Below are 25,268 nucleotides of genomic sequence, written 5' to 3'. Positions count from 1 at the left end.
CTCAGGATCTACTTTCCTCTCTTTTAAAGAGAACATTACCCTCGTTCTCCCCCCCCCCTCCCTTTCCTAAAGGTCCTATACATTGGGACCTGGGCCAACTCTGGTCTTGAGTAGACTCTTATTTTTTTCCTGTTGGATATTCCCCTCCCATCTAGTCTTTCTAAATTGGAGTGGTGCTCTATCTGCTGCACCTGCTATCCCCCCCCCCTCTTTCTTGAGGCGGAAGGTCAAAAGCTCCCCAGGAACCCGGAATCACCCACCCTTTTACTTCTGTAACTCCTTCTTCCCCGCCTTGCCAGTCTAATCTTAATATAGATTAAACTTTCTTCTATGTCTTTGCTTCCCTACCAAACATGCATGGAATCCCGAATTATACTGTATATTATGTTTGCGCATCTGCTCCAGCAATGGTTTAAGGCAGTGTTTCTCAACTCCGGTCCTCGGGGCACACTAACAGGCCAGGTTTGCAAGAAAACTGAAATACATCACAGGTGATCTCATTTGCTGCTCAGTGATTGCAGTATTCTAGTCTGCATCTCCCCAAGGTAATACTTAAAATTTGGCCTGTTAGTGTGCCCCGAGGACCGGAGTTGAGAAACGCTGGTTTAAGGTGCCTCCTTCTTATTAGTGTTTTATGTGAAAGATCTACAAAGATCTGAAGATTTGCGCTTTCATATTTTAATGGTGCTATATTCTTCAGGCATCCTCATATTTGTGCCTTTTCTTCATAATGGTGGAACCCGATTATTATGTCTCTTGGGGTATCTGATGATATTCCTTATGGTCTTCTGATCCTGTGGACCCTTTCTTTTTTTAACGGATCTGACAGGGTTGAATATTTTTGTCATTATTTCCTTTAAATCTTTGCCTTGTGTCTATTCTGATAGGCCACTAATTCTCTGATTTTTCTTTCTGTTTTCCTGATCTTCTAGTCTGTATGCCATGTTTCTTTGTTCCAGTCGTAAATTTTTCATTTCATCTTTTAACTCTTTTATTATTTGTCTATGATTGTCTAGTCTCCTTTCTGTATCTTCTACCCTTGTTAAGATCTGGCCCAGGTCTCTTTGAATTATTACCATTGCAGTTTTTAAGGAGCTTTCTAATTTTGCAAACATGTTTACCATTTCTGATTTTGTAGGTAGTTGGGCATTTGATCTTTGTTCCTCCATTTGAATGCTTTCAGAGTCACTTTCAATCTCCATATCTGCTCTTGACTGGCTAAGCATACTTGTCCCTCCCAAAAGCCTGCCTTGTCCATTCTTGCCGTTTCCTGTACCCTGTTCCTGACTGTTTGTCCAATGTAATTTTGTGGCTACTCCCTTCTTGTTACATACATTTTTTATTGAACCTGAGCTTGCCCTTGTTTTTGGTGATTTTACCGCTCCCCCTACTTTAACTGTTTTGCCCTTCATCTTTTTTTTTTTTTTAAATTTTAATGTCTCTTCTCTCCTTTTAAATACGATCTTATACAAATGTGTAAAGAGGGATAGTTTCACTGAGGAGGTGGGGGGGGGGGGGGATAAGCAGCCAGTCTATAGTTGGTAGAACACAAGAAAATGGAGCGTAGCCCATGCCCTTGAAAAAATGTATTCCAAATCAATGGTCCCAAAATCCACTGACTATAGGCAGCATTGCCTATATGGTGGCAATATGGGCAGCAATTGAAGTTCGTTAGGCTGCTCTAGGACCTCGGTCACCCCTCCTCTTCTTCCTTGGGCATTTGCTTGGGGGATCTTTTCCTCTTAAGTATTATATTACCATTTGTCTTTATACTACATCCTATGGGAGCCCTCATTTGGCTTTGCATCTCTGAGACATGGGTCTCATGCCCTATAGCTCAGATTTAATACAGTATTGATTTTTGGAGGGCATGGAGGTATCCCATGTTAGTCACTGCGACACCCCACCATTCATTGATGGTTTTAGAGGTTTCCTCTATATGGTGGTGAGAGCACACTATCTGTATTATGGATTATACCCCCTAATTTTAGAGCATAGGTCCTATCCAGTCCTTTGGCTAGGCCATATCTGATGTATTATGTGGCCTTTTCCTTATACACTTTTGGGTGATATTATTCTAAATTCATACAACATATTTTTTGCAGACCCATAGCTCCACCTACTGTCCGCTTTGGTGGCACCTATGTAAGGCTGGTCCAACCTATACCATTTAGCCATCTCCCTTCAGGACCCCGGGGCCCTTTCGGGACCTTTTGGCTTGGAGTTATGAGGCAGGCTGGCGGGAGACGCAATCTGAGGTCCAAACCAACTATGTATTTGTTAAAACACTCGCTAAGTCTGGTAAGCAGTGAATATATACTATTTTTATATGTCTCTTAATGTGATACACACACATTGTTATATGGCAAGGCATGTTTTATGATGATGGGTTTGTCTTGCCACTATATTATGTATTGACATGTCTTTTCTCACTATAAATATCTTCAAGGTTTGAATGTAGTCGTGGCTCTGTAAAAGGGGTGAATTTCAAATGCTATAGTTCCTGATGAAGCTGGAGTATTCCCGCGGAATGCATAGAACAAATCAATCACCCATCTGATTACTACTACCATGATATGTGAATTACGATGTATTTATTTTTCACTATGTCTTATGTGTCGACTTTTTATATCTTATGAATAAACATTGTTGCTTTTATATTTTGCCTTTTTCTGCTTACCTATATACTATTGACAAACAGTCCGTTATAGTCCCACCCCCTTTCCTATAGTCAGTGGATTTTGGGACCATTGATTTGGAATACATTTTTTCAATTCTTAGTTGGTAGAACACAGTTGGTCAGAGAGTTGGTATGAGTTGGTAAAGAAAGTGAGAGACACAGTCTACAGTTTGTAAATTGTAAATACTCAGGGGATAGTAAAATGCAGAGACTCACCGCTCCTGGCAGTACAGAGGCAGTTGATGGTTCAGTTAATGGTTCGCTTTTTAGTCCCCTTGAAATCTCCTGCTTATTTCCTCATCCCTTTATATATTGTGCTTTTACTCTAATGAATATCCACTCCTCCTAATGCAGGGGGATCTCCCCTCCTCAGGCTCAACTCAGGGTCTGTTGGGACTCTTTTTCTTTGCAGGGTATATATCCCTTTAATTGGGATGCTCCCGCTCTGCTCTGCCTCCAGCTCGCCTCTTATGTTGCCTGCCCTGGCCGCCTAACCCTCGCAGACTGCCGGGTCTCACAGTTCCTGCCACCAGAGCTTCTTTGTACTCCTCCGAGTGCCACCGACCACTGCCGAGCATGGCCGACGTCCCCTCCGAGCCCGCTTATGGTATCTCTCACTCCCGCAAGCTTTGAGGCTCCCAGGGAGTTTCCGCTCCTCTCACCTCTTCCTCCTCTCCATCTCTGAGACCAGGCACCGTCAGGAGCCGCTACGAGAGGTCTAGCCTGACCTGTGCCTGCTCACTCCGGTGTGTGGCCAGAGAGTTGAGGGTACGGGGATGCGGGGGTAAGTGGGCTATTTCATTCATTGGCTGCATTGGCTGGGTGAGTTTTCCTGGAGCTCCTAGCACGAGCTCCCTGTCAGCGCCATACTCAGGCTCCTCCTCCTAAATGTACTCAAGTTGATCAATCGATACTCAATTATATTAAAGAATAAACATCCTGTCTGAGAGCAGACATCACAATATGCGTGCTATTATCTGTATATAGACAGAAAAGCCGCTTCTGTGCCTTGGTCTAATGTAGCTTCACTTAGTGAAGTTAAGCCATTAAGTCTCAGGCCCCATTAACAAACTGCCACCTGACTGTCCAGTAAGGGTGCTTTTATTGGCCACTGAGGCAGTATCATTGGACAGTGGAATAACGGGGCTTAGCCATAAAATCTCTGAAAGTCAGGCCTCAGTACGCTTTACTGGATTCCTAGGGCAGTACAAACATTCTTCATTTCAGATATTTGTGATACATGCAAACCAGTATGTGTGTGTCACATTCATATGGGCTCAGATGTCCTCTCATTCTGGTCCCGTTGGGGTGTGATGTCTCTAACTGTCCCCAGTCCACCATAACTCATGAATCTCAACTCTCTCCTCCACACAGTGGATCTGATAATGGTTTCCTTTTTGCAATGATGTCACTAGTACCTAGTGAACTGATAGTCCAATTACTCTTTTATAATGGTTCAGTCTACAAAACGGTTGCATCGCTTTATTATTTGCAGTTGACAGGTAAATCTACCCATTCATATTTTCAGTTTTAGAAAGCAAAATTGTATCCTATGATGATGGTTTTCTACTCACTACCTCAGTACTATAGATCCATTACCTGTATGCTGCTATTTCAATGTCCAGAGCCATCTTGACATTAAGAAGGTCCTGGTATTCCCTCAGGTGACGAGCCATTTCTCCCTTGGTGGTTCTTAGAGCATTGTCAAGCTGGTTGATGGTTTCCTACAGACAAAACATTACAACAGTGTGTCATATCACATCTGAAATTATAAAAAATAATTGCTTACCAAGCATACGTTCAGAAAGTCTTCAGAGGTGGTGCAGAACCCTGAAGTCTTGCACAGAAATAGCATACTGCTATCCTTTCAGCATATTTTTATTACTAATACAGCTTGTTGATGTTAGCTGTGTCTTGCTAGCCACATGGGCTCGTTGGTACGACAGAGCACAGCACACCAGTTGTCATGGGAAATATTGTATATAACTAAGAACCTAAGGTCTAAGAAAAAAACATATTTAAAGGGTTAACCTGGTATTCATTTTCAATAGATGTGGGAGAGCTAACCCAACTGACTGTTCCTTTAATTTCCCAGGAATTCATTTAGTAAGATCTCGGAGCTTGAAATCCTGGGTCTACTCTTTTGCTGTAGCCATTATGAAGGATCCTACTCTTCCTGTTGGAATTGGTATTCATTTCAAATTCTTAAGAAAGCAACAAGAGCAGCTGGAATACAGTATCTAAAGGTGGACAGAAACATCCAACATTTCCAGGTTTACAGAAACAGAGAGGAGTCAGGATAAAGGCAGTAGGATCCAACTCTTGGAGTATCAGAGGCATAAAAAGCCAAAGCTGAGTGGGCCCAACAGGCTCCACTCAAAAAAATAAAGCAGAGATTCAGCAAAAAGGGGAAGCTTCACTTGTCTGACTTCTCCCCCCTTCCACTGCCACATTTGGCACCTTTTGGGGGAATGGGTACCTGCTCCCACTTCTGGCTGAGTTTGCCGCAGTGAACTCATCCGGAAGTTCGACCCCCCTCCTCCTTCCCCCTTCAAGCATGCACAGTAGGGAATTCGCAAGGCTTCACTGCCAATTTCCCTTAATGCAGATGGTGGCAACAGCACCCAATAGCCAATTGAAAAATTGGCTCGGGTGAGGACACTGCTGGATTCCTGGACAGGTAAATTGTCCTAACATTAAAAGTCAGCAGCTACAGTATTTGTAGCTGCTGACTTAAAATTTTTTATGAAGGAGCCTGGAGCTCCTCTTTAACCACTTTCGGACCGCCTGCCGCATATATACTGCGGCAGGGCAGCCCAGTTGCGCAAAAACACGTACACGTATGTGATTTTGTGCAAGAGATTTCAGGGGCGCACTTGCCGCCAGAGCGTCGCTCCCGCTGTGATTGGACACAGCAGGAGCCAATCAGCAGGTTCAGTGGCCGCAATGGCCAGCGTACCCACCGATCGTTCAGTGGAATGACAGAACGGCGGTCTGCCCTATGTGAATAAGGCAGACTGCTGTATTGTCAGGGAGGAAAAGAGAGATCTGTGTTTCAGCTAGGCTCTTTCCCTCCAGTCCATCCACTCCCCCCACAGTTAGAAAGCACTCCCTAGGAGCACATTTAACCCCTTGATTGTCCCTGGTGTCAACTCCTTCTCTGCCAGTGTCATTTATACAGAAGGTGCATTTTTTTTTTTTTTTTAGCACTGATCACTGTATTGGTGTCACTGGTCCACTAAAAGTGTCAGATTTGTCCACCATAATGTTGCAGTCCTGCTATCAAAACATTTGATTTTTTACATTTTTTTTATTGGGTATGTTTTATAGCAGAAAGTAAAAAAAATATATATATTTTTTTTCAAAATTGTGGCAATTTTTTTGTTTATAGCGCAAAAAAGAAAAAAATGAAATACCACCAAAAGAAAGCTCTATTTGTGGGGGAAAAAAGACCTCAATTTTATTTGGGTACAGTGTCGCACCACCGCGTAATTGTCAGTTAAAACAACGCAGTGCCGTATTGCAAAAAATGGCCTGGTCATTAAGGGGGTAAAACCTTCCAGAGCTGAACTGGTTAAGGTGGATTGTCTCTTTTAAAGAGGCAAGAATCAAACAATATAAAGTATGTTGTAGTTGCTTTAGTAACTTAAGATTTTGTGTTTTCTTGCTAACTGGCTAAGCTGGTTATCCCTGTCAATTGACAGTGATCAAATGGCAAAGCAATACTAAGCCAGATGTTGACCATTACGCTGTTCATGAGCACTCTGTAGCATATGTAACAAAAATGTAATAAAGATAGATGTATTTGAATGGGTTCGTACCCTGGACTATGGGATGAAATTATTCAATTTCCTGTTTATGAAACCCAAACAATATTGTGGGGTGTGAAAACACTGAGATGTTACCTGCATTTGGGCAATTTCTTCGTTGTTCCTGTCCTCGGTTTCCTGCAGTTGCCTCTCTAGTGACTCGTTAGCATTGCGCAGGGCATCATTTTCCAGGGTTCGGGCTTGGAGCTGTCTCCGATACTCATTGATCTCTTCCTTGGCCTGTCGGATGTTATCATTGTTTCGAGCTGCCTCCTGGGTGACATTGGCAATCTTGGTCTGGTACCAGTCCTCAGCCGTCTGCTGGTTGCGAGTGGACAGGACCTCATACTGCATGCGGATTTCTTTCAGGGCAGCCGTTAGATCTGGTTTATTAACTACATCCATCTCCACAGTGATCTGCACAAAGAAAAGCAAAATTGTCAAGTATGACACTGTAGATATTTCAAAGTAAAATTACTCATATTTTCATGGGCAGAATAGCAGAATAATAAATGCAGTGCTGCTTGTTTGGTAAGATTTCCTATGAACAACCAGAGTTGTATAAAGTACTCGAAACCCATACTTGAGTAAAAGTACAAGTGCTCGATCAAAAAGTGACTCGAGTAGAAGTACTAAAGTATTCAACATTTGATGTACTTAAGTATTGCAAGTAGTTTTTTAAAAAATTTTGCTACTTAAGTACTGAAAGTAAAAGTACAAGTACTGTGTTATGTAGTTATTAAAGAAAGAAGTCAAAAGTTTGAACATCATATTGTTTTTTATTATTTCAAATGCAGCTTTTATTCATACATACAGTAGCATTTATTTTCGTATGCGCTGATAATACATGTTTTGAGCTTCATGAAACCTGCCATCTACTGTTCTGGCAGTGGTAATTTTTATAATTGTAACGAGTAACTATGCAGCACAAAAAAAAAAATATCGGAGTAGAAGTATTGAAATCATTGAAAAAATGTAGTGAAGTAAAAGTGGAAGTAGGAGAAAAAAATTCTACTCTAGGAAAGTACAGATACCGCCTTTCGGTACTTAAGTACAGTAGTGAAGTAGTTCTACTTAATTACTATACATCTCTGTGAACAACATACACTTATATACCATATATTTTAGGAGCATCATTTTGTTGTTGGGGATGAGCAAATCAGGGAATCTTAACAATATTACTAAATATGCAGATTTCTGCAATTTGTGATGAACTATATAATTTATGTCACAATATTCTATATCCAGAATGAAATTCGCTGCACATCAGACAAATATGAAGTACATTTTCTAGGAAAACAAAAAATGCGTGCTTTGCCTGAATTTTCCTATGCAGACCTGTCATGATGAGAAATATGTAATCCAGGATCCAGACAATTGTGGTTATTAGAGTCAGGGCAGTCTTTAATATTGATTGGACCCTGGGCAAACCTTTTCTTGGGCCCTCCCAAATCCACTTATCAACTATTTGTGGGCAGTGTAGTCTCAAGGGGCAGCGTCTTTTAGTCCCACACCCAGGGGAGGGCTGGCAGCCTTAGATCTGGGGGTCAAGTCCAGTCAAGTGGCCCACTGAACCATTGAATCAGCTTACCATCCATGCCCACCTGGTTTTGGACTTGCAGCTGTATACAGTGTCTGGCCTCTACATTAATCCAGCCCTGAGTGAGGCCTTTTTACCAGTTTTTACCACTTTTCAGAGTGGCCCGGGGGGCAATTGCCAACCTGCCCCCCTTGCCAGTCCTCCCCTGCCCACACCAATGACTGGGCCCATGGCAGCTTCCCCTTTTGCCCTGTGTTAAAGACGGCCCTGATTAGAGAATATGATATTTTTAGACAAATCAATTAAATGAGTGAATCGGTTCATAATCCTTTCTGTCTGTGATATTTTCTTGATTTCAAATGTCCTTGCAGAATAACTCGTATTGCTGGAAACATAACATCAAAGGATGAGGCTATATGCAAATAAACCTTATGATGAATCACATGCAGTGTGTGTGGGGTAGGAGACAAAGTCTATACCAGTGAGGCCCATTAGGCAGGCCATAGACGGAGCAAATTTATTTCCTGCAACCTTGTCCCTGCCGGAAGAAGACAGTGATTATTGCTAGAGCAGCAGCTAGCAATAATCGCAAGCAAATCCAGCAGGCTGGTTGTGCCCACGCAGATGGTTTGATCAACTTGGTACATTCAGCCTGCCCACACACGGTTTGAATCGTGGCCGATTCCTGCTGAACCGGCCGAGATTTGAATTAATGGCTTAACAGCAACATAGGGTTCCTGCAACAAACCAAATAACCATGTCTAACAGTTCGTGTTAGAACAAGAATTTTGTTTTGCTCACATTTGTAAATGTATGTGTAAGCTGCAGAGGCCACGTCATGGCACTCCTGTGTATATGCAGTTTGTTGCAGGCTGGCTGGTAAGGTAGGTGGGAATTTTTGTATGTTGTTACATATAGATATGAATACTTTATATACAATTTAGAACATTTTTTTTCGACTTATGAGTAACGACATATAGAACAGGAATCTGGCAGAAAGAAAATCCATCACATTGTCCTAGCTTGACCTTCATCAGTCCTAGCAAGGAGGGTGTTAACCCATGAACAGCTGACAGTAAATCCCAGAGGTGTCCCAGGGTATTGTGGGTAAGACAAGTGCATTAAAAGAACAGCTGGACGCAAGGGATTGAGGGAATAAAATGCAGCATGGACACTGCGATCTTTAGAAATCTTATTATGATTCATCTCCCAGAGGAAGCGTTTTTATCTGCAGAGCGATGAATCTTAGCAAGACAACAGTGTGCAATGCCAGAAAGAATTTATGGTTTTAATAAAACCTAAAAATGGAAGTAATATCCAGCTAGGACTTTCCCTTTTAATTTCCATATACTGCAGCATCTAATGATTAGCCTTGGATGATGGATGAATAGAAGAGATGGTGAAGAAAAATTCAATCAGGAATTGGGAAGTGCATGAGAATAACAGATGGCTAATCCAGAGATCAAAAATGGTCTCGGGATTCTATAATGCATATAGGTCATATCTGTCTGTCATGTTTAAAGGGCTGAATACTAGTTCTGAGCAGAAAAGATGAATATATTTGGCTTCACTGGAAATAGTATCACTGTCCATACAGCCCATGACAGAGGATTGCTGCCTCCTTAAAGTGGTTGTAAACCACTGGTTGTTTTTTTTTTTTTGGACATGCAAGGTAAATGCATAATGTGCTTGTATGCATTGCATACTAGCACATTATGTGAAACTTACCTGAAAAGGAAGCCTTCCAGCGATGCGATGTAATCCCTGGAGGCAGCGTCCAGCTTCACCCTGTCTTCCTTCCGGGTCCGCGGACTCTGGCTGTGTGACAGGTAGGAGCCGCAATGACGTCACTCCGGCGCATGCACAGGGGAGCCGTCATTCACAGCACAGGTATCTGAAGGAAAGGTGCAGGTGGCCAATCCTTCAGAGCGCATGCGCCGATTACTTTATCAGATGCATGTAATGTAACTATGTTTAGGAGATACAGCATCTCACAAAAGTGAGTACACACCTCACATTTTTGTAAATATTTTATTATATCTTTTCATGTGACAACACTGAAGAAATGACACTTTGCTACAATGTAAAGTAGTGAGTGTACAGCTTGTATAACAGTGTAAATTTGCTGTCCCCTCAAAATAACTCAACACACAGCCATTAATGTCTAAACTGCTGGCAACAAAAGTGAGCAAACCCCTAAGTGAAAATGTCCAAATTGGGCGCAAGTGTTAAAGGTCTCAGGTTTGAATGGGGAGCAGATGTGTTAAATTTGGTGTTATCGCTCTCACTCTCTCATACTGGTCCCTGGAAGTTCAACATGGCACCTCATGGCAAAGAACTCTCTGAGGATCTGGAAAAAAGAATTGTTGCTCTACATAAAGATGGCCTAGGCTATAAGAAGAATGCCAAGACCCTGAAACTGAGCTGCAGCACTGTGGCCAAGACCATACAGCGGTTAAACAGGACAGGTTCCACTCAGAACAGACCTCGGGATGGTCAACCAAAGAGGTTGAGTGCACATGCTCAGCGTCATATCCAAAGGTTGTCTTTGGGATATAGACGTATAAGTGCTGCCACCATTGCTGAAGAGGTTGAAGGGGTGGGGGGTCAGCCTGTCAGTGCTCAGACCATACACCGCACACTGCATCAAATTGGTCTGCATGACTGTCATCCCAGAAGGAAGCCTCTTCTAAGGATGATGCAGAAGAAAGCCCGCAAATAGTTTGCTGAAGACAATCAGACTAAGGACATGGATTACTGAAACCATGTCCTGTGGTCTGATGAGACCAAGCTAAACTTATTTCTGGTTCAGATGGTGTCAAGCCTGTGTGGCTGCAACCAGGTGAGGAGTACAATGACAAGTGTGTCTTGCCTACAGTCAAGTATGGTGGTGGGAGTGTCATGGTCTGGGGCTGCATGAGTGCTGCCACCACTGGGGAGCTACAGTGCATTGAGGGATCCACGAATGCCAACATGTACTGTGACACACTGGAGCTGAGCATGATCCCCTCCCTGCGGAGACTGGAACGCAGGGCAGTATTCCAACATGGCAATGACCCAAAACACACCTCCAAGATGATTACTGCTTTGCCAAAGAGGCTGAGGGTAAAGGTGATGGACTGGCCAAGCATGTCTCTAGACCTAAACCCTATTGAGCATCTGTGGGGCATCCTCAAACGGAAGGTGGAGGAGCGCAAGGTCTCTAACATCCACCAGAACCATGATGTCGTCATGGAGGAGTGGAAGAGGACTCCAGTGGCAACCTGTGAAGCTGTGCTGAACTCCATGCCCAAGAGGGTTAAGGCAGTGCTGGAAAATAATGGTGGCCACACAAAATATTGACATTTTAGGACATTTTCACTTAGGGGTGTACTCACTTTTGTTGTCAGCGGTTTAGACATTAATGGCTGTGTGTTGAGTTATTTTGAGGGCACAGCAAATTTACACTGTTATACAAGCTGTACACTCACTACTTTACATTGTAGCAAAGTGTCAGTTCTTCAGTGTTGTCACATGAAAAGATAAAATAAAATATTTACAAAAATGTGAGGGGTGTACTCACTTTTGTGAGATACTGTATTATTATATTATAGGGCTTAGCTATAGGTACAGATTATACCTTTGAGTTTACTTCCTCTTTATTATTTACATAATGAATTGTAAGTATACGTAAACTCAATCACTAAAATCTCATGTAAGCTTAAAGCCTCGTACACACTGCTAGTTTTTTTTTTTGTTCAAATCAGTGGGTTGAACAAAAAAAAAAAACTGACAGATTAGGAGACGCTGTACTAACTATACAACATTAGTACAGTGATCTCCCCTGCTGTGCTACTGTGTTCTGACAGAGGAAAGGCTCCCCAGAAGCGGGACCCAATCAGCAGACCATTTGTGGTCATACCTTTTTTACAGAAGCCAGCACAAGATGTGAGGATACAACCGCTTTAATTAAGTTTTTAAAAGACTGCGTTGCGCAAAATATGTGTAACATAAATAATTGCAACACTCGCCATTTTATTCCCTATGGTGTCTGCTAAAATATATATATCTATCTATCTATATATAGATATATATATACACACATATATATATATATATATATATATATATATATATAATGTTACTGATTTAAACTTGTGAAAAAAAAGCGCCAGAAAACACTTTGTCTTCAAGTGGATAAATAAAAGCTGATCATTTTAGGCACCCTTGTCAGTGGTAAATGGTTTGACTTGCTGGCTGGATGACCAGATGAAAATAGAAAGCCTAAAATGAAAACAAATATAGCCATCGCATCTAAGAATTGGTAAACTGCAATATAATTTAAAAAAAATGTTTGCTTTTGGGTTTGATGCTGATTTAAGTAATTACTGGGGAACAGGGTTTTCTTCACACAAATAGTTTCATCTGAAGGACAAAATAGCTTGTTCTTGTCTCTGGAATCAATAACAATCCATAAAGCCTTTAAGAGCACCCAAGGAACCAATCGATTGTTGAGTAGAGAAAAGGTTTTCATACCAATTGCATCTTTTTTTAGAAACGAACAAAAAAAAAAAAAAAGGTAGAAATTCTTGTGTTTTGCATTTCTCAAATATGCAACTTGATACTGACATAGCTGGCTCTTAAAGTGAATGTTTGCAAATGTATTCAGTACTCTAAATATGGATATAAATTATTTTTTTTATGAAATACATGAAATGGCAACACAGGTTTTGAATTATAACTCAAGGTTTGTGCTGGAAATGGACTGATATCTGAAATCTTTCATGTCCAAGTGAATCTCATGTACTATCAAGATGAAGAGAGACTTGGCTAGAATATCATGAATTTATTTATTATTTAATCTGAAAGATGATGAATAATCTCAATCAGAGAGATGTTGCACACTCCCTTTCTGCATGTGAGTCAACATACAAACTGGCTATCAATGTGTCAAGATGAAGAATGTATAAGGTCAATAAACCATTAAAATGTAATTTAATTTATATTAGGTTTTAAAGAAAAGGCTTGGTTTGCTTACAAACCATAAACGGTGGGTGCCCAGCCATGCATGTCTAATTCAGTGGAGGGGGGGGGGGGGTTGGGGACACTTGAGCACAGGTCTGTCTCTTATCCAGGAAAGAACATCTCCATGAATGCTCAGCAAGACAATGTCTGGTGAAGGCCCCCAACATTGCCCTGTCTGACCATAACTGATGATTTTGTGAACATTCTCCTAAATCTGTAGGTGCCTTTGCACTGTCCATACATTTGGTAGGGCAGTTTTTCATTAGGTGATGATTCAACCAATCTCAGGATAAGCAGCCTACAAAGTGCTCCTTAAATAAATGGCTCTTCCAGATGGACACATTTATGGCAATAGAGAGGGGAAGGCAGAGCCAGATCATCCACAAATGAACCTAGACATAGGCCTGGTTGATGGGAAGGGGGCCCAGCTACAAACTTTTGGCTCCTGCAGTAAACCAGGGGGATGGCACAACTGATCAAAGCTGTACACATGGGCCAGTACAGTCAATGCCAATTAAGCAGCGTATCTGTGCCTGTTGCAATCATTATAAGTGCATACAGAAGATACTGCTACTTTGTCTAGGTCAATGTTTCTCAACTCCGGTCCTCAGGGCACAATAACAGGCCAGGTTTGCAAGAAAACCGAAATACATCACCGGTGATATTATTTGCTGCTCAGTGATTGCAGTATTCTAGTCTGCATCTCCTCAAGGTAATACTTCAAATCTGGCCTGTTAGTGTGCCCTGAGGACCAGAGTTGAGAAACACTGGTCTAGGTCAACATTTGGCCTAATCCATATTTGGGGAGCAATGGCTATCTAATCCATCCAACTGCTTGTTCCCCCTAACCCCAGCAAAGCACCCTACCTGCAGGCATCCAATTAATCCCAGACTGGAAAATTGTCATCTCGTCTATTACTATTGGCGCTATATTATTCCTGTATAATAATAATAATATCATTAGCTAAACAATGGTAATAACTGGATAGAACTTACTGATACCTGCACATTAGTTAAAAAGTTTTACAACTGGGGCGCTATTTCCTACACTCAAATTAGGCCTACAATTTGAAGGAGATGTACACCCAAAGTTTGTTTGGTTGTACATCTTCTATGGATCATAGGAGTGCAGTTTGTTCTGCACTCATGTGACCCGTTTTCAGCAGAGAGTGGGCTAAAGTCCACTGTCAGCTGACATCACAGAAGTCAGTCCAGGCACTGCCTCATCACGACAAAGGAAGTCGGGATCCGCCAGGTGCCTGGACTGACACCCGGCTCAGCCTCTCAGCGAGCTGCTGGGAGCCCGAGCCGGCCACTCCCATCCCCTCCATAGCCCAGTGCTCCAGAGAGCGAAGAGGGGGCAGAGCGGAGAGTTGTCAGAACAGAGCGATTGGCGGTGTTCTAGAGCGTGATTCTCAGCGTAGAGACACCGAGGGACAAATGTAGCATCGGGCGGATGCTGCATCCACTTAGATAAGTATAAATGGGGGGAACCAAACTCATACTTCTCTTTTAAAAAATTGGAAAAAAAAGGATGATTTGTCTAATGAACATTTCTAGCTGTAGGCGTCTGGCTGTGTCATGATCTGCTTTGACTGTATGTACAATGCACACTGTAGTTTTCCTATGGGAGCTCTTTAGTGTCTTTGATATGTAAAGAACTGTGAGCCACCAATATTCATTACGCTCTACTGTTCCACAAGTTTAAATTCCAACATATGTGATGTTTCCTCTAAAGTATATTTAAATCCAAAACATTTTTTTCCATTGTGGAAATAGTAAGTAGGGTTTTCTGCCATTATGTCCCATTGGAGAGATTTCCCCCCATCTCCTGAGCTGTACAGCCATGTCCAAAATTTTTGAGAATGACACAAATATTAATTTTCATTAAGTCTGCTGCCTCAGTTTTTATGATGGCAATTTGTATATTCTCCAGAATGTTATGAAGAGTGATCAGATGAATTGCAATTAATTGCAAACTCTGTCTTTACCATGAAAATTAACTTAATCCCATAAAAAAAAAAAAATTTCACTGCATTAGTGAAGAAGGCTTCAGGGCATCCAAGAAAGTCCAGCAAGGGCCATGTCCTACAGTTGATTTAGCTGCGGGAGTGGGGCACCACCAGTGCAGAGCTTGCTCAGGTATGGACTGGGGTAAAGTCAAGTTTTTCTGATGAATCTCCTTTCCGATTGTTTGGGGCATCCAGAAAAATCTTGTCCAGAGAAGAAAAGGTGAGCGCTACTATCAGTCTTGTGTCATGCAAGAGACTGAGACCATTCATGTGTGGGGTTGCTTCTTAGCCAAAGGAGAGGGCTCACTCACAATTTTGCCTAAGAACACAGCTATGAATAAAGAATGGTACAAAAACATTTTCAGAGAGCAACTTTATCACCAAACTGTTCTTGGATGGTTCGGAGAACAATGCCTTTTCCAGCATGATAAAGCCACCATGCCATAATGCAAAAGTGATAACTAAGTGGCTTTGGGGAACAAAACATTAAATTCTGGGTCCGTGGCCAGGAAGTTCCCCAGATCTTAATCCCATTGAGAACTTGTGGTCAATCCTCATGGGTGAGTGAACAAAAAAAACCCAAAAAATTCTGACAAACTCCAAGCACTGATTATGCAAGAATGGGCTGCCATCAGTCAGGATGTGGCCCAGAAGTTAAATGACAGCATGCTGGGGTGAATTGCAGAGGCCTTGAAAAAGAAAGGTCAACACTGCAAATATTGACTCTTTGCATAAACTTAATGTAATTGTCAATAAAAGCCTTTGACACTTATGAAATCCTTGTAATTATACTTCAGTATACCATAGTAACATCTGACAAAAAGATCTAAAAACACTGAAGGAGCAGACTTTGTGAAAATTATTATTTGTGTCATTCCCAAAACTTTTGGCCATGGCTGTAGACACGTAGAAGAAGACGTAATTTGATTCTACACCAAATGATTGTCCAATCTATCCAGTGCCATGATGTCACCATCCCATAAATTGGAATGCATTCCAAGTGTCCAGCAATGGTAGCTACCATCTAAATCTGAACACAGAAGTATTCTGCTGTGTAATAGATTTCCTTTGGGGGAGAAAAAAAAAAAAAAGAAAAACAACATGCATGCTGGCTTTTAGGAAATAAATCTAAACAGCATTTATGGTTAAACCAGAATATGTTTCAAGAGCTCATGAGACCAGCAGACATTGTTTGGGATATAAAATTCTAAATCTGAATTTTATTAAAGGTAAAGTGTAGTTTTAACCTTTTTTCTGAGTTTAATTGGAAAAATTATTAATGGCAAAGGGTAAGTATATAGCTGCTGTAACATGAAAAACAACCAGACTTATGGAGCCCTTAATGACCCCACAGCAGCTCCCAAACCTATGAAGCCTGGAGCCCTAAATAACCCCAAAGAAGCTCTCAGACCTATGAATCCTGGAGCCCTAAATGACCCTAAAAAACAGGGGTATGGAATTACAATTCACAAAGGTCCGGTCAGTAAAGTTTTCTTTGTGTCGGTACCACTGCGCATTTTCACGTGCGCCAAACAGCATGTTGCTGCAGTACCATGCGGCTAGGTGTGGCACAATCTTTTAAAAATAGGTAAAGGACTTCTTTCTGTGTTTCTTGCGGGTAGTGCAGCCCATGATGTGTGCACCTAATGCACATGCACAGATCTTAACCTATTCTTACATCAGCGTCCTCAGTCCCCACTGCACATCAGTCCCCTCCCCCTTCACATCAAGATCCCCTCTTATTGAGTGTCCTCAGCTCCCCCTTTACATCATCCCCCTCCACCCCTTTCACAGTAGTGTTCTCACACTTCCTTGACATCAACCCCCATTACCAGTAATGTCCTCTGCCTCTATTTACACCATTCCCCACATTCCAGTCCTCAGCTCCCCCCCACAATCCAGTCCTTAGCCTTGTCTAACTTCATCTCCCTCTCTGTTCTGCCTTACACAGACAGATCGCAGGGAGACATGCTGCGCTGTCCGGATGGAGGCAGGCGTTGTAAGATATTGATTGGCTGCTAGGACTGCCCTTCATCCTAGCAGCCAATCACCTGCTTCTTAACCTCAGGCAGCTCCATCCAGAACTGTCCCCCCTCCCGCTGTCGGCTTTATGAGGATTACAAAGCGACAGCAGGGGGAAGAAAAGGCTCCTTAATGGCAGGACTGCGGCAGTCCGGATGGTAGAGTGACACGGTCTGCTTTTTTGACTCACCATTTAGTGATGCCTGCTATAGCAGTTCACAAACTTAGAAGCATGGGGCCCTTAATGATCTCATAGGGGCTCCATTCTCCTTACCATGATCCCCCTTTGCAGGCAGAAGTCTGTGGCATTCTAAACATTAATCACCATGAACTTGGGTGTCACAGACTCTTTGCTGTACCCTAGAGTAAGGAAGACCAAGACAGTGTGACCACTAAGGGCTTCAGGCACTGCAGGCTAACTGTCATATTGCTAATTCTAACTCTTAGCCAGTAAAAGGCCTTCCAGTTTAATGCCCAACAATTGATTATAAATGTACCTACATGGTGATATTAACCTTCAAACGTTGGTTAACTGATATGACCCCCTGGGGGACTTTGCAGGGTGGTCTCTCCCCCCCCCCCCCATTTGTGTGCCCCTTATCTCGTCCCAGGAGGGATTTTTGCAGTGACCTTATTCTGGTATGAATCAAAAAAGAGCAGCGCTATTAGTGGTAAATAAAATGACCCACATAGCGTAATCTCATTGGTCTAGCGTAATCATAGTGTAATCTGTGACCTACCTTATTAGGGGGTCACTACATTAGGGTAAATGTGGTGTGAAATCACAGACTGGTGGCATCTTTGCAAGTCTTTATTCACTTTTCACGGATTGAGGGATTTCCTTATCTTTCTCAGTGTTTAATAGGACTGTTTACATGGACTTTCATTACATTCATTTATTTATTCATCACTAATAGCGCTGCACTTTTTTGATTTGTGTTTGTTTGATCCGGTGTCTGGATTGTGCACAGCTGCTGACAATTTTATATGTTTTCATCATTTGCGCAAATTTATTTTATATATGTTTTATTCTGGTATGGCCTATAGACCGAAAGAACATAATGACATTTTGTATTTTGATTATTGAGTTTGTAATGATAGATATATACAGAGGAATACCTATATGGTAATTATATTTGTTATTATTATATGTTTCCGTTTTAGATATAGAGCTATCCTGTACTTAGCTCCTGAAGAAGCAGAATAATTCCAAGAAACTTGTCAAACAATCCCTGTCTCCACCACTGTATCTAATAATTGCATATGATGGACTGAGTAACATGACATATATTATTATGGCTATGATAGCTATTGAATGTTTGATGGGGACATAAGTACCATGGCTTACCAGGGACATTATGATTTTTTACAATTGTTTTGTATCTTAAAGGATATTACTAAAATGTATGTTGTCATTGGGTACTCTAAAAATCCATCACACACAAAAAATCCATCACACACACTCCAGTGAAGGAGTTTAAGCATGCATGGGATAGGCATAAGGCTATCCTTCATATAAGATAGAGCCAGGGACTATTCATAGGATTCAGATATATTGGGCAGACTAGATGGGCCAAATGGTTCTTATCTGCCGACACATTTTATGTTTCTATGTTTCTTAATTCTGGGCATTCATATTTTGGATGTGGCGCTGGACTGAGCCCAACATCTCTGTTTGATATAACTGCACCTATCCTTTAAGCATTAGACCATATCTTTGGCATATTTACCCACAGATCTAACATCTTTGCTGCACCGAATGATGATCACTTAGCAGTTAGCACCTAAGGTTCAAATGTTTGATCCCCAAGTATTCCAAACATGTGTACTGAACACTCACAAGGAAGGGAAGATTTGAGCTAAGCGGGGGGGATTTGTGCTGAGAGGGGGGACATTTTGTGGGTAGAGGATTTATGTTAGGAGGGGTGATTTTTTTATTTATTTTTTTTTTTTTTTTTGGGGGGGGGGGGTCAGCAGGGGGCAGATTTATACTGGGAGGAGGGAGAATTTTTCCTTGGGGGTAAACATGCAGCACCCATCGGGGGGGGGGGGGGGAAATCACAGTTTTTGGCAGGTTCGCCCTGGGCTTTAGATGACTTTGTCCGGGCACTGACTGCAAATGCCTGTTTTCAGTTGTTGCTTAATGGCTACACTAGCTGATTATTTCTAGAGTTCCTCCATTAATCAAATTGATGACTTGGTCAATGTCTTCCCAATGCAATTTTTTAAAAATCTGTAGCACCCGATATGTCTGTATCTACAACTGTTTTATTGATTGCATAGATATAGAAGCCCCAATAGCCATCTGAACACACTGCTGTTGGTGCTTATTGCCTGACAGGTGCCCAGTAGTTGGGAGGGGAAAGCAATAGGGTGCATCTGTATGATCACACCTCCCAGATCTAACCAGTACCTATGATGGGGATTCTGGAATCTCCTGCAGATTGTAGAAGTGCCAATTGAGCATGGGCTCTGGGGTCCCTGGGGTCTGCAGAAAGAAGGGAGGAAGGGCAGGGACACCAGCAGAACAACAGCTCCCCTGCAGTGTATAGAGCAAATGTAACCCATGACACAGGGCTATTTTGGTTATTTTGTCTATCCCTGGTAATAATGCCATTATAATAAACTCATTTGAAGACCCCCGCCCACCTTTGCGCAACTATGTGACTATCCAGCTACTCGTTTATTCAACCTGACTGAGAGAAATTTCTAGAAGGAATACTGCCAGGATTTAACTTGTTCCCTGTCCAATAATCCAATCATCGGACACTGCAGTCAGCCGCTCCCAGTGGGTTACTCTCAGCTTTATCCAACAATGGAATAAAAAATAAAATCTCACAAACCTGAGCCAACTTTAACTGCCATTACCAATGGAAGTATGGCTAGTAGGTCTCACCAAGGCAATGCAAAACCTGCCTACTGCAACAACGATGAGGAAATATGCAGTATAATAATAATAATTAGTTAATCTTATAAGATCGTTTTACCACTTTGATATGCAACCAAATCTAATTCTGTCAACGAAAAGTTCATATTGCATTCACATTTTCTACCATATTCAATCGCGTACACACATACAATCTGCTCCAGAGTATCTGCAGAGATATTATATAACTATATGGGGTGGTGCCTATGTGTCCCTAGAAGACATCCCTTAGGTGGCTGTTTTAGGATGCCACTCCCCACTAATGTTCAGCATATGCGGGTAACCCCTCTAAAGACTGTAGGAGCAAATAACATGCAGCATTAAAGAACCATTATCCCCCTGGGTGCTTAAACAGGTATAGCAATAGTTTTTTTTTAAGAGATTATCTGAACCATGGGAATAAAAGCTGAATGTTGTTATCACCTCTGGCCAATGGTATAGCTTGCCCCATCCCTGTTACTGTCACTTTTTTTTCCTGGACAGCTTGGTCTACTTGTAAATTTGCAGCAAAATATACATAAAGACGTTAATAAAAAAAAAAATAATAATAATAATTTATATGCAAATTTTTATCATTAAATGCATTAACCACATGCAGTTTTTAGAATACAGTACGTATACAATACTATAATGCTAGCAGATATATTGGTTCATATTTCACATATGTGTAATAAAAAACATCATGTCATTCAATATTCACTCATTTGTGTCTTTCAGTTAATTTTCCAATAAGTTCAGTAGAACCTTCTTAAAACAGAAGGCATCTGCATTTCTGATTTCCATCATAAATAGAAAGATAAGGGGTCTATTCCTCATTTTAGGGTAGTGGGTGGAGCATGCAAATCATTCCTTTTTTGTTACTGGGGCCAATGGAACATCCGCTGGTCTACAGTACAGATACAGACTGTCATTTATTACAAACTGAATAGAAATGTTTCAGACTTCTTGAGAATTGTTGGTGCAATGTATGGAAACAATTACTTCTATGGAGCAAGGCTTTTTGACCACTGGTGCTTTTTTTTCCTTTTAACCCAACTCAGCATGGCTTGTTTTACTAAATGCTTGTTCTGCATACAGATTCAAATATTGAGTACTAGCTATTTTTTTTTTTTATTATTATCTGTCTATCTAACCTATCCCACCTCCTCCTAAGCCAAAGACATGCTGGTAGGTTGATTGGATCCTGTGTAAAATTGGCCCTACTATGTATGTATGAATGTGAGTTAGGGACCTTAGATTGTAAGCTCCTGAGGGCAGGGACTGATGTGAATGTGTAATGTATATGTAAAGCGCTGCGTAAATTGACAGTGCTATATAAGTACCTGAAATATTAATATTAATAATAAACTGTACTTTTACTATCTCCATCAGCTCACCCCATTATATTTTATTATTATCATCTTTTGTATCACTTGCCCCTCTCTTTTAGATTGTAAACTCTCACAAGCTGTTTCTTTTGCATCAAATTTTATTGTAACCATTCTGTCTCCTTTTGTTTTGTGCAAAGGGTTGACACTATACAAATCCTGTATACTTTAATACATTTTTACAATAATTTTTAGGGGCAACTTACTGCTTAATCTGTGCATTTTACTTTTACTGTTTTCATTGACAGTGCAGAACTAGGCTCTCCATTACAAATACAATCAATCATTCTTTGCATTTTTAATATTAATTAAAACAATTATTTAAAACCAAAGTCAGGAAAATCTGCAGAGATGTTATATAACATATGAGGGTGCCTCCTATGTGTCCCTCCCTAGAACACATGTTTAATGTAAGTAGGTAACCCCTGCAAGACTGTAGGAACAAATACCATGCAGCATGAAAGCCCAACTCCAGGAAATCTGAAAATTCTCACTAACAGTGGGGCTGTGCCAGCAATGCAAGGGTTAACTGCCTGTTTGATCTAGGGTAGAGTAAATTAATTTACTTACCCAATCCTCCACTCCCTGTTAGATGGCGCCCCCATATTTCAGCGATTGACTATATTTCGGAGTGGACCCTTGATGACATCAGAACCTTAGACCACAGAAGCATGGGAGAAAAGAGCTATGGGGACCATAGCATTATGGAGGATCAGGTAAGTAAATACACTTTTTTATGTCCCCTAGACCTAAAGGAGCAGTTAACCCTTGCAATGCAGGTGCAGCCATCCCACTGCAGAATTTTCAAGTTTCCTGGAGTTTAACTTTAAAAAGTGCAGATAATATTGATGTAAAAAAATAAAGGTTTATAGCAAAGGCATAACTAGGGGGCACCATACACCTTACAATATAAATATGACTGTATCATCTCTGTACAATCAACTTTAGATTTACCAAAACTTGTCCTATGAGGACAACTCCAAACTATCCAATCAATCAGGCTCTTGCACCACCACCATAAAATGTACAGTCAGATTGCAACCTGTGTGTTGAGCTTAAACCCATTGAATCACTCAGAAGGAGTGCCCTCTTATGGATCTTCATCACACAGATGCTGATCCTCTCCCCTCCTCCCATCCCTGCAGGAGCCACCGCCCTGCCTGGCACCTCCTGCCCTTCCTTCCCCAAGTACCCACCTGCGCCTCTGTCACAGCACTCTGAAGCTCGGCCACTTCTTCTTCATGGACCTTCCTCACAAAAGCCAACTCATCCAGGAGGGACTCCACTTTCTTCTCCAGCTGTAGGCGGTCCAGGGTGGCTTGGTCCACATCCTTCCTGAAGTCCTTCATGGTCTCCTCTGCTTCTTGCCTCTTGGCAGTCTCCTGTGCCAGCTTCTCCTGCAGCTGATGGGCAAGGTTCTCCAGCTGCTGGCAGTCCAGCTGAGCCTGATCCTTCTCATGGAGTTGTTCCTCCAGCCTGGATCTCAGCTCCCTGATCTCCTGCTCATAGACCTGGCTGAGCCTGGACGGTTCTGATTGCTTCTGCCTCAGCAAGGTCACCTCTGCCTCCAGCAACTTGTTCTGCTGCTCCAGGTGGTGGACCTTCTCGATGTAGGTGACAAAGCGGTCATTGAGACCCTGCAGCTGCTCCTTCTCATTAGTCCTGACGATCTTCAGCTCGTTGCTGAGGGCGGTGGATTGGGACAAGTCAAAGTGATCTTGAGGGATGGAGGCCAGGTGGCTGGCTGGGGACCTGCTGCTGATCTTCCTATAAGAAGAGATGTTACTGGTGTAGGTGTCTCTGGGTTTGTAGGTTTGGGGGGATCTGGAGCTAGATGTATACAGGTAATTGGAGGACCTAGGAGCATCTCCAAAGATCTTCTTGTAGGATGAAGCGTAGATATCCCTGGAAGTCATGGCTGGACCTTGCAGGTGGTTGTGGGATGCTGCTGGTGATGGCTGAACTTACTGCACCGTCCTGCTTCCCCTCTGCAAACAATGCACACTGCAGAATCCCACCATCACTTTATATACACCCCCTGCTCTGCCTGACATCAGGACACGCCCCCCTCTGCAGCCCCATCAGCATCCACCTATCCCATCTAATACAAAGAGATCCATCATATCATCCTGGGGCTCTGCAGGCACCAGGACACAGGAAACGCCCTGAACACACACTGACACTACTTCTCTCTATCTAATAACATGCATGTGCCAAACAAACAAAGATACATCAACACCAGCAAAATGTTACATTCTTTTATTTATACATTGTATTTATTTTATAGTTACACAAACCCTCTTCCCAGAATAATACAGATCTGCAGAAGAAGTGACAGCACACACCCTCTTTTTAACCCTGTCACTGCTGAACCAGCACGTGCACATTCTGGACATCTCTAGTGCATTCTGCAACCAAGAAAAATGTTTTTAGCAACGTTTTTATACAGATCTGTGTCCAATAGTGTATTTTATACCTTGTCATTGGTAATTCAAAATGTTTCACATCACAAGATTTATGTATGATATAATTTGTGTGTAAAGTTAGCTGTGTATAGCACAAAATATGGATAGATAGATAGATAGATAGATAGATAGATAGATAGATAGATAGATAGATAGATAGATAGATAGATAGATAGATAGATAGATAGATAGATAGATAGATGTTTGACATCACAAGATTTCTGTATGATATAATATGTGTGTAAGGTTAGCTGTGTACAGCACACAATATAGATAGATAGATAAATGCTGGCTAGCTAGAAAATAGGGAATGGAGGGCATTATAGAGTGATAGATAGATAGATAGATAGATAGATAGATAGATAGATAGATAGATAGATAGATAGAGAGATAGATAGATAGATAGATAGATAGATAGATAGATAGATAGATAGATAGATAGATAGATAGATAGATAGATAGATAGATAGATAGATAGATAGATAGATAGATAGATAGATAGATAGATAGAGAGATAGATAGATAGAGAGATAGATAGATAGATAGATAGATAGATAGATAGATAGATAGATAGATAGATAGATAGAATCAGTTCTGGCTATTTTAATAAAATATACATATGCATCAAAATGCATTAATTTGGAAAGCTCTTTTCTTGCAGATTATTTGGAAATAGAAGTACATTTAGCAGCAGATTATACAGTTTATTCTTCCATGTGAGAAGTCAGCCCATGCTGGTAGTTCAGCAGATTTTGCTGGTACTGCAGGAGGAGGATGTGGAGGGTGTGGAAGGCAGAGGGTTGGTCCTTCTAATCTGCAGTCCTATAGAGGGGGACTGACCTCTGCTGCACTAAAAGGATGAGCCTGCACTACACTGTGCACATGGGACTGATGACAAGAGAGAGAAGTACTCCACACAGTCATAAATAGAACATGGAGTAAATGCCTATAATGTATATCAGGGGTCAGCAACCTTTTCCACAATAGGTGAGAATATGCAGCCATTAGACAAGCGGCGTACCCGTGAACAATAGTGAACACTTGCTCTATAGTGGTTTCTTCTTTGCACTTACAGTTGTACTGCTAGTGGCAAATTAGATGCATTATTATTATATTATTATTATATAAATGGATGAACACACGAATTGTTCATATTTACTGTTAAAGTGGACTGAACAGTAAACTGTTTTTTGGTGGAATCCCTTTCATGGTTTAGTACAAACACACACACACACACCACACTTCTGATTTATCTGTTATAAACTGTCTTTGAGATGGACCTACCAATGTCCACAGGTGTAAAAAAATCTGTTCGCACATGTATGTGGATCCAAATGTTGAGATTCATGTGCACTGCCGCAGACATGTAAATGAAGATGCCCTTTCATTCACACTTCATTCTATTCTTATAAGTAAAAATTCTGAATGATCCCTTTGCACACT

At 41.5% G+C, this 25,268-nt stretch overlaps 1 protein-coding gene across 1 annotated transcript in view; it reads right to left on the bottom strand.

The window, feature by feature from the left end:
* Positions 1-23,390, bottom strand: part of LOC309555056 (low molecular weight neuronal intermediate filament-like) — a 28,816-nt gene extending 5,426 nt beyond the window's left edge. Inside the window, exons 1-3 of the mRNA XM_082256877.1 lie at positions 22,557-23,390; positions 6,586-6,906; positions 4,280-4,404 (exon numbers count right to left, since the gene is read on the bottom strand). Of these exons, the coding sequence (XP_082113003.1) occupies positions 4,280-4,404; positions 6,586-6,906; positions 22,557-23,276 (1,166 nt within the window). The 5' untranslated portion in view covers positions 23,277-23,390. The remainder of the gene's footprint in view (positions 1-4,279; positions 4,405-6,585; positions 6,907-22,556) is intronic.
* Positions 23,391-25,268: the final 1,878 nt, after the last annotated feature.

Source organism: Pelophylax lessonae (assembly GCF_965119305.1).
Source record: "Pelophylax lessonae genome assembly, chromosome: 4".
Classification (NCBI taxonomy): Eukaryota; Metazoa; Chordata; class Amphibia; order Anura; family Ranidae; genus Pelophylax; species Pelophylax lessonae.
This window is presented reverse-complemented; position numbering and strand designations above follow the sequence as displayed.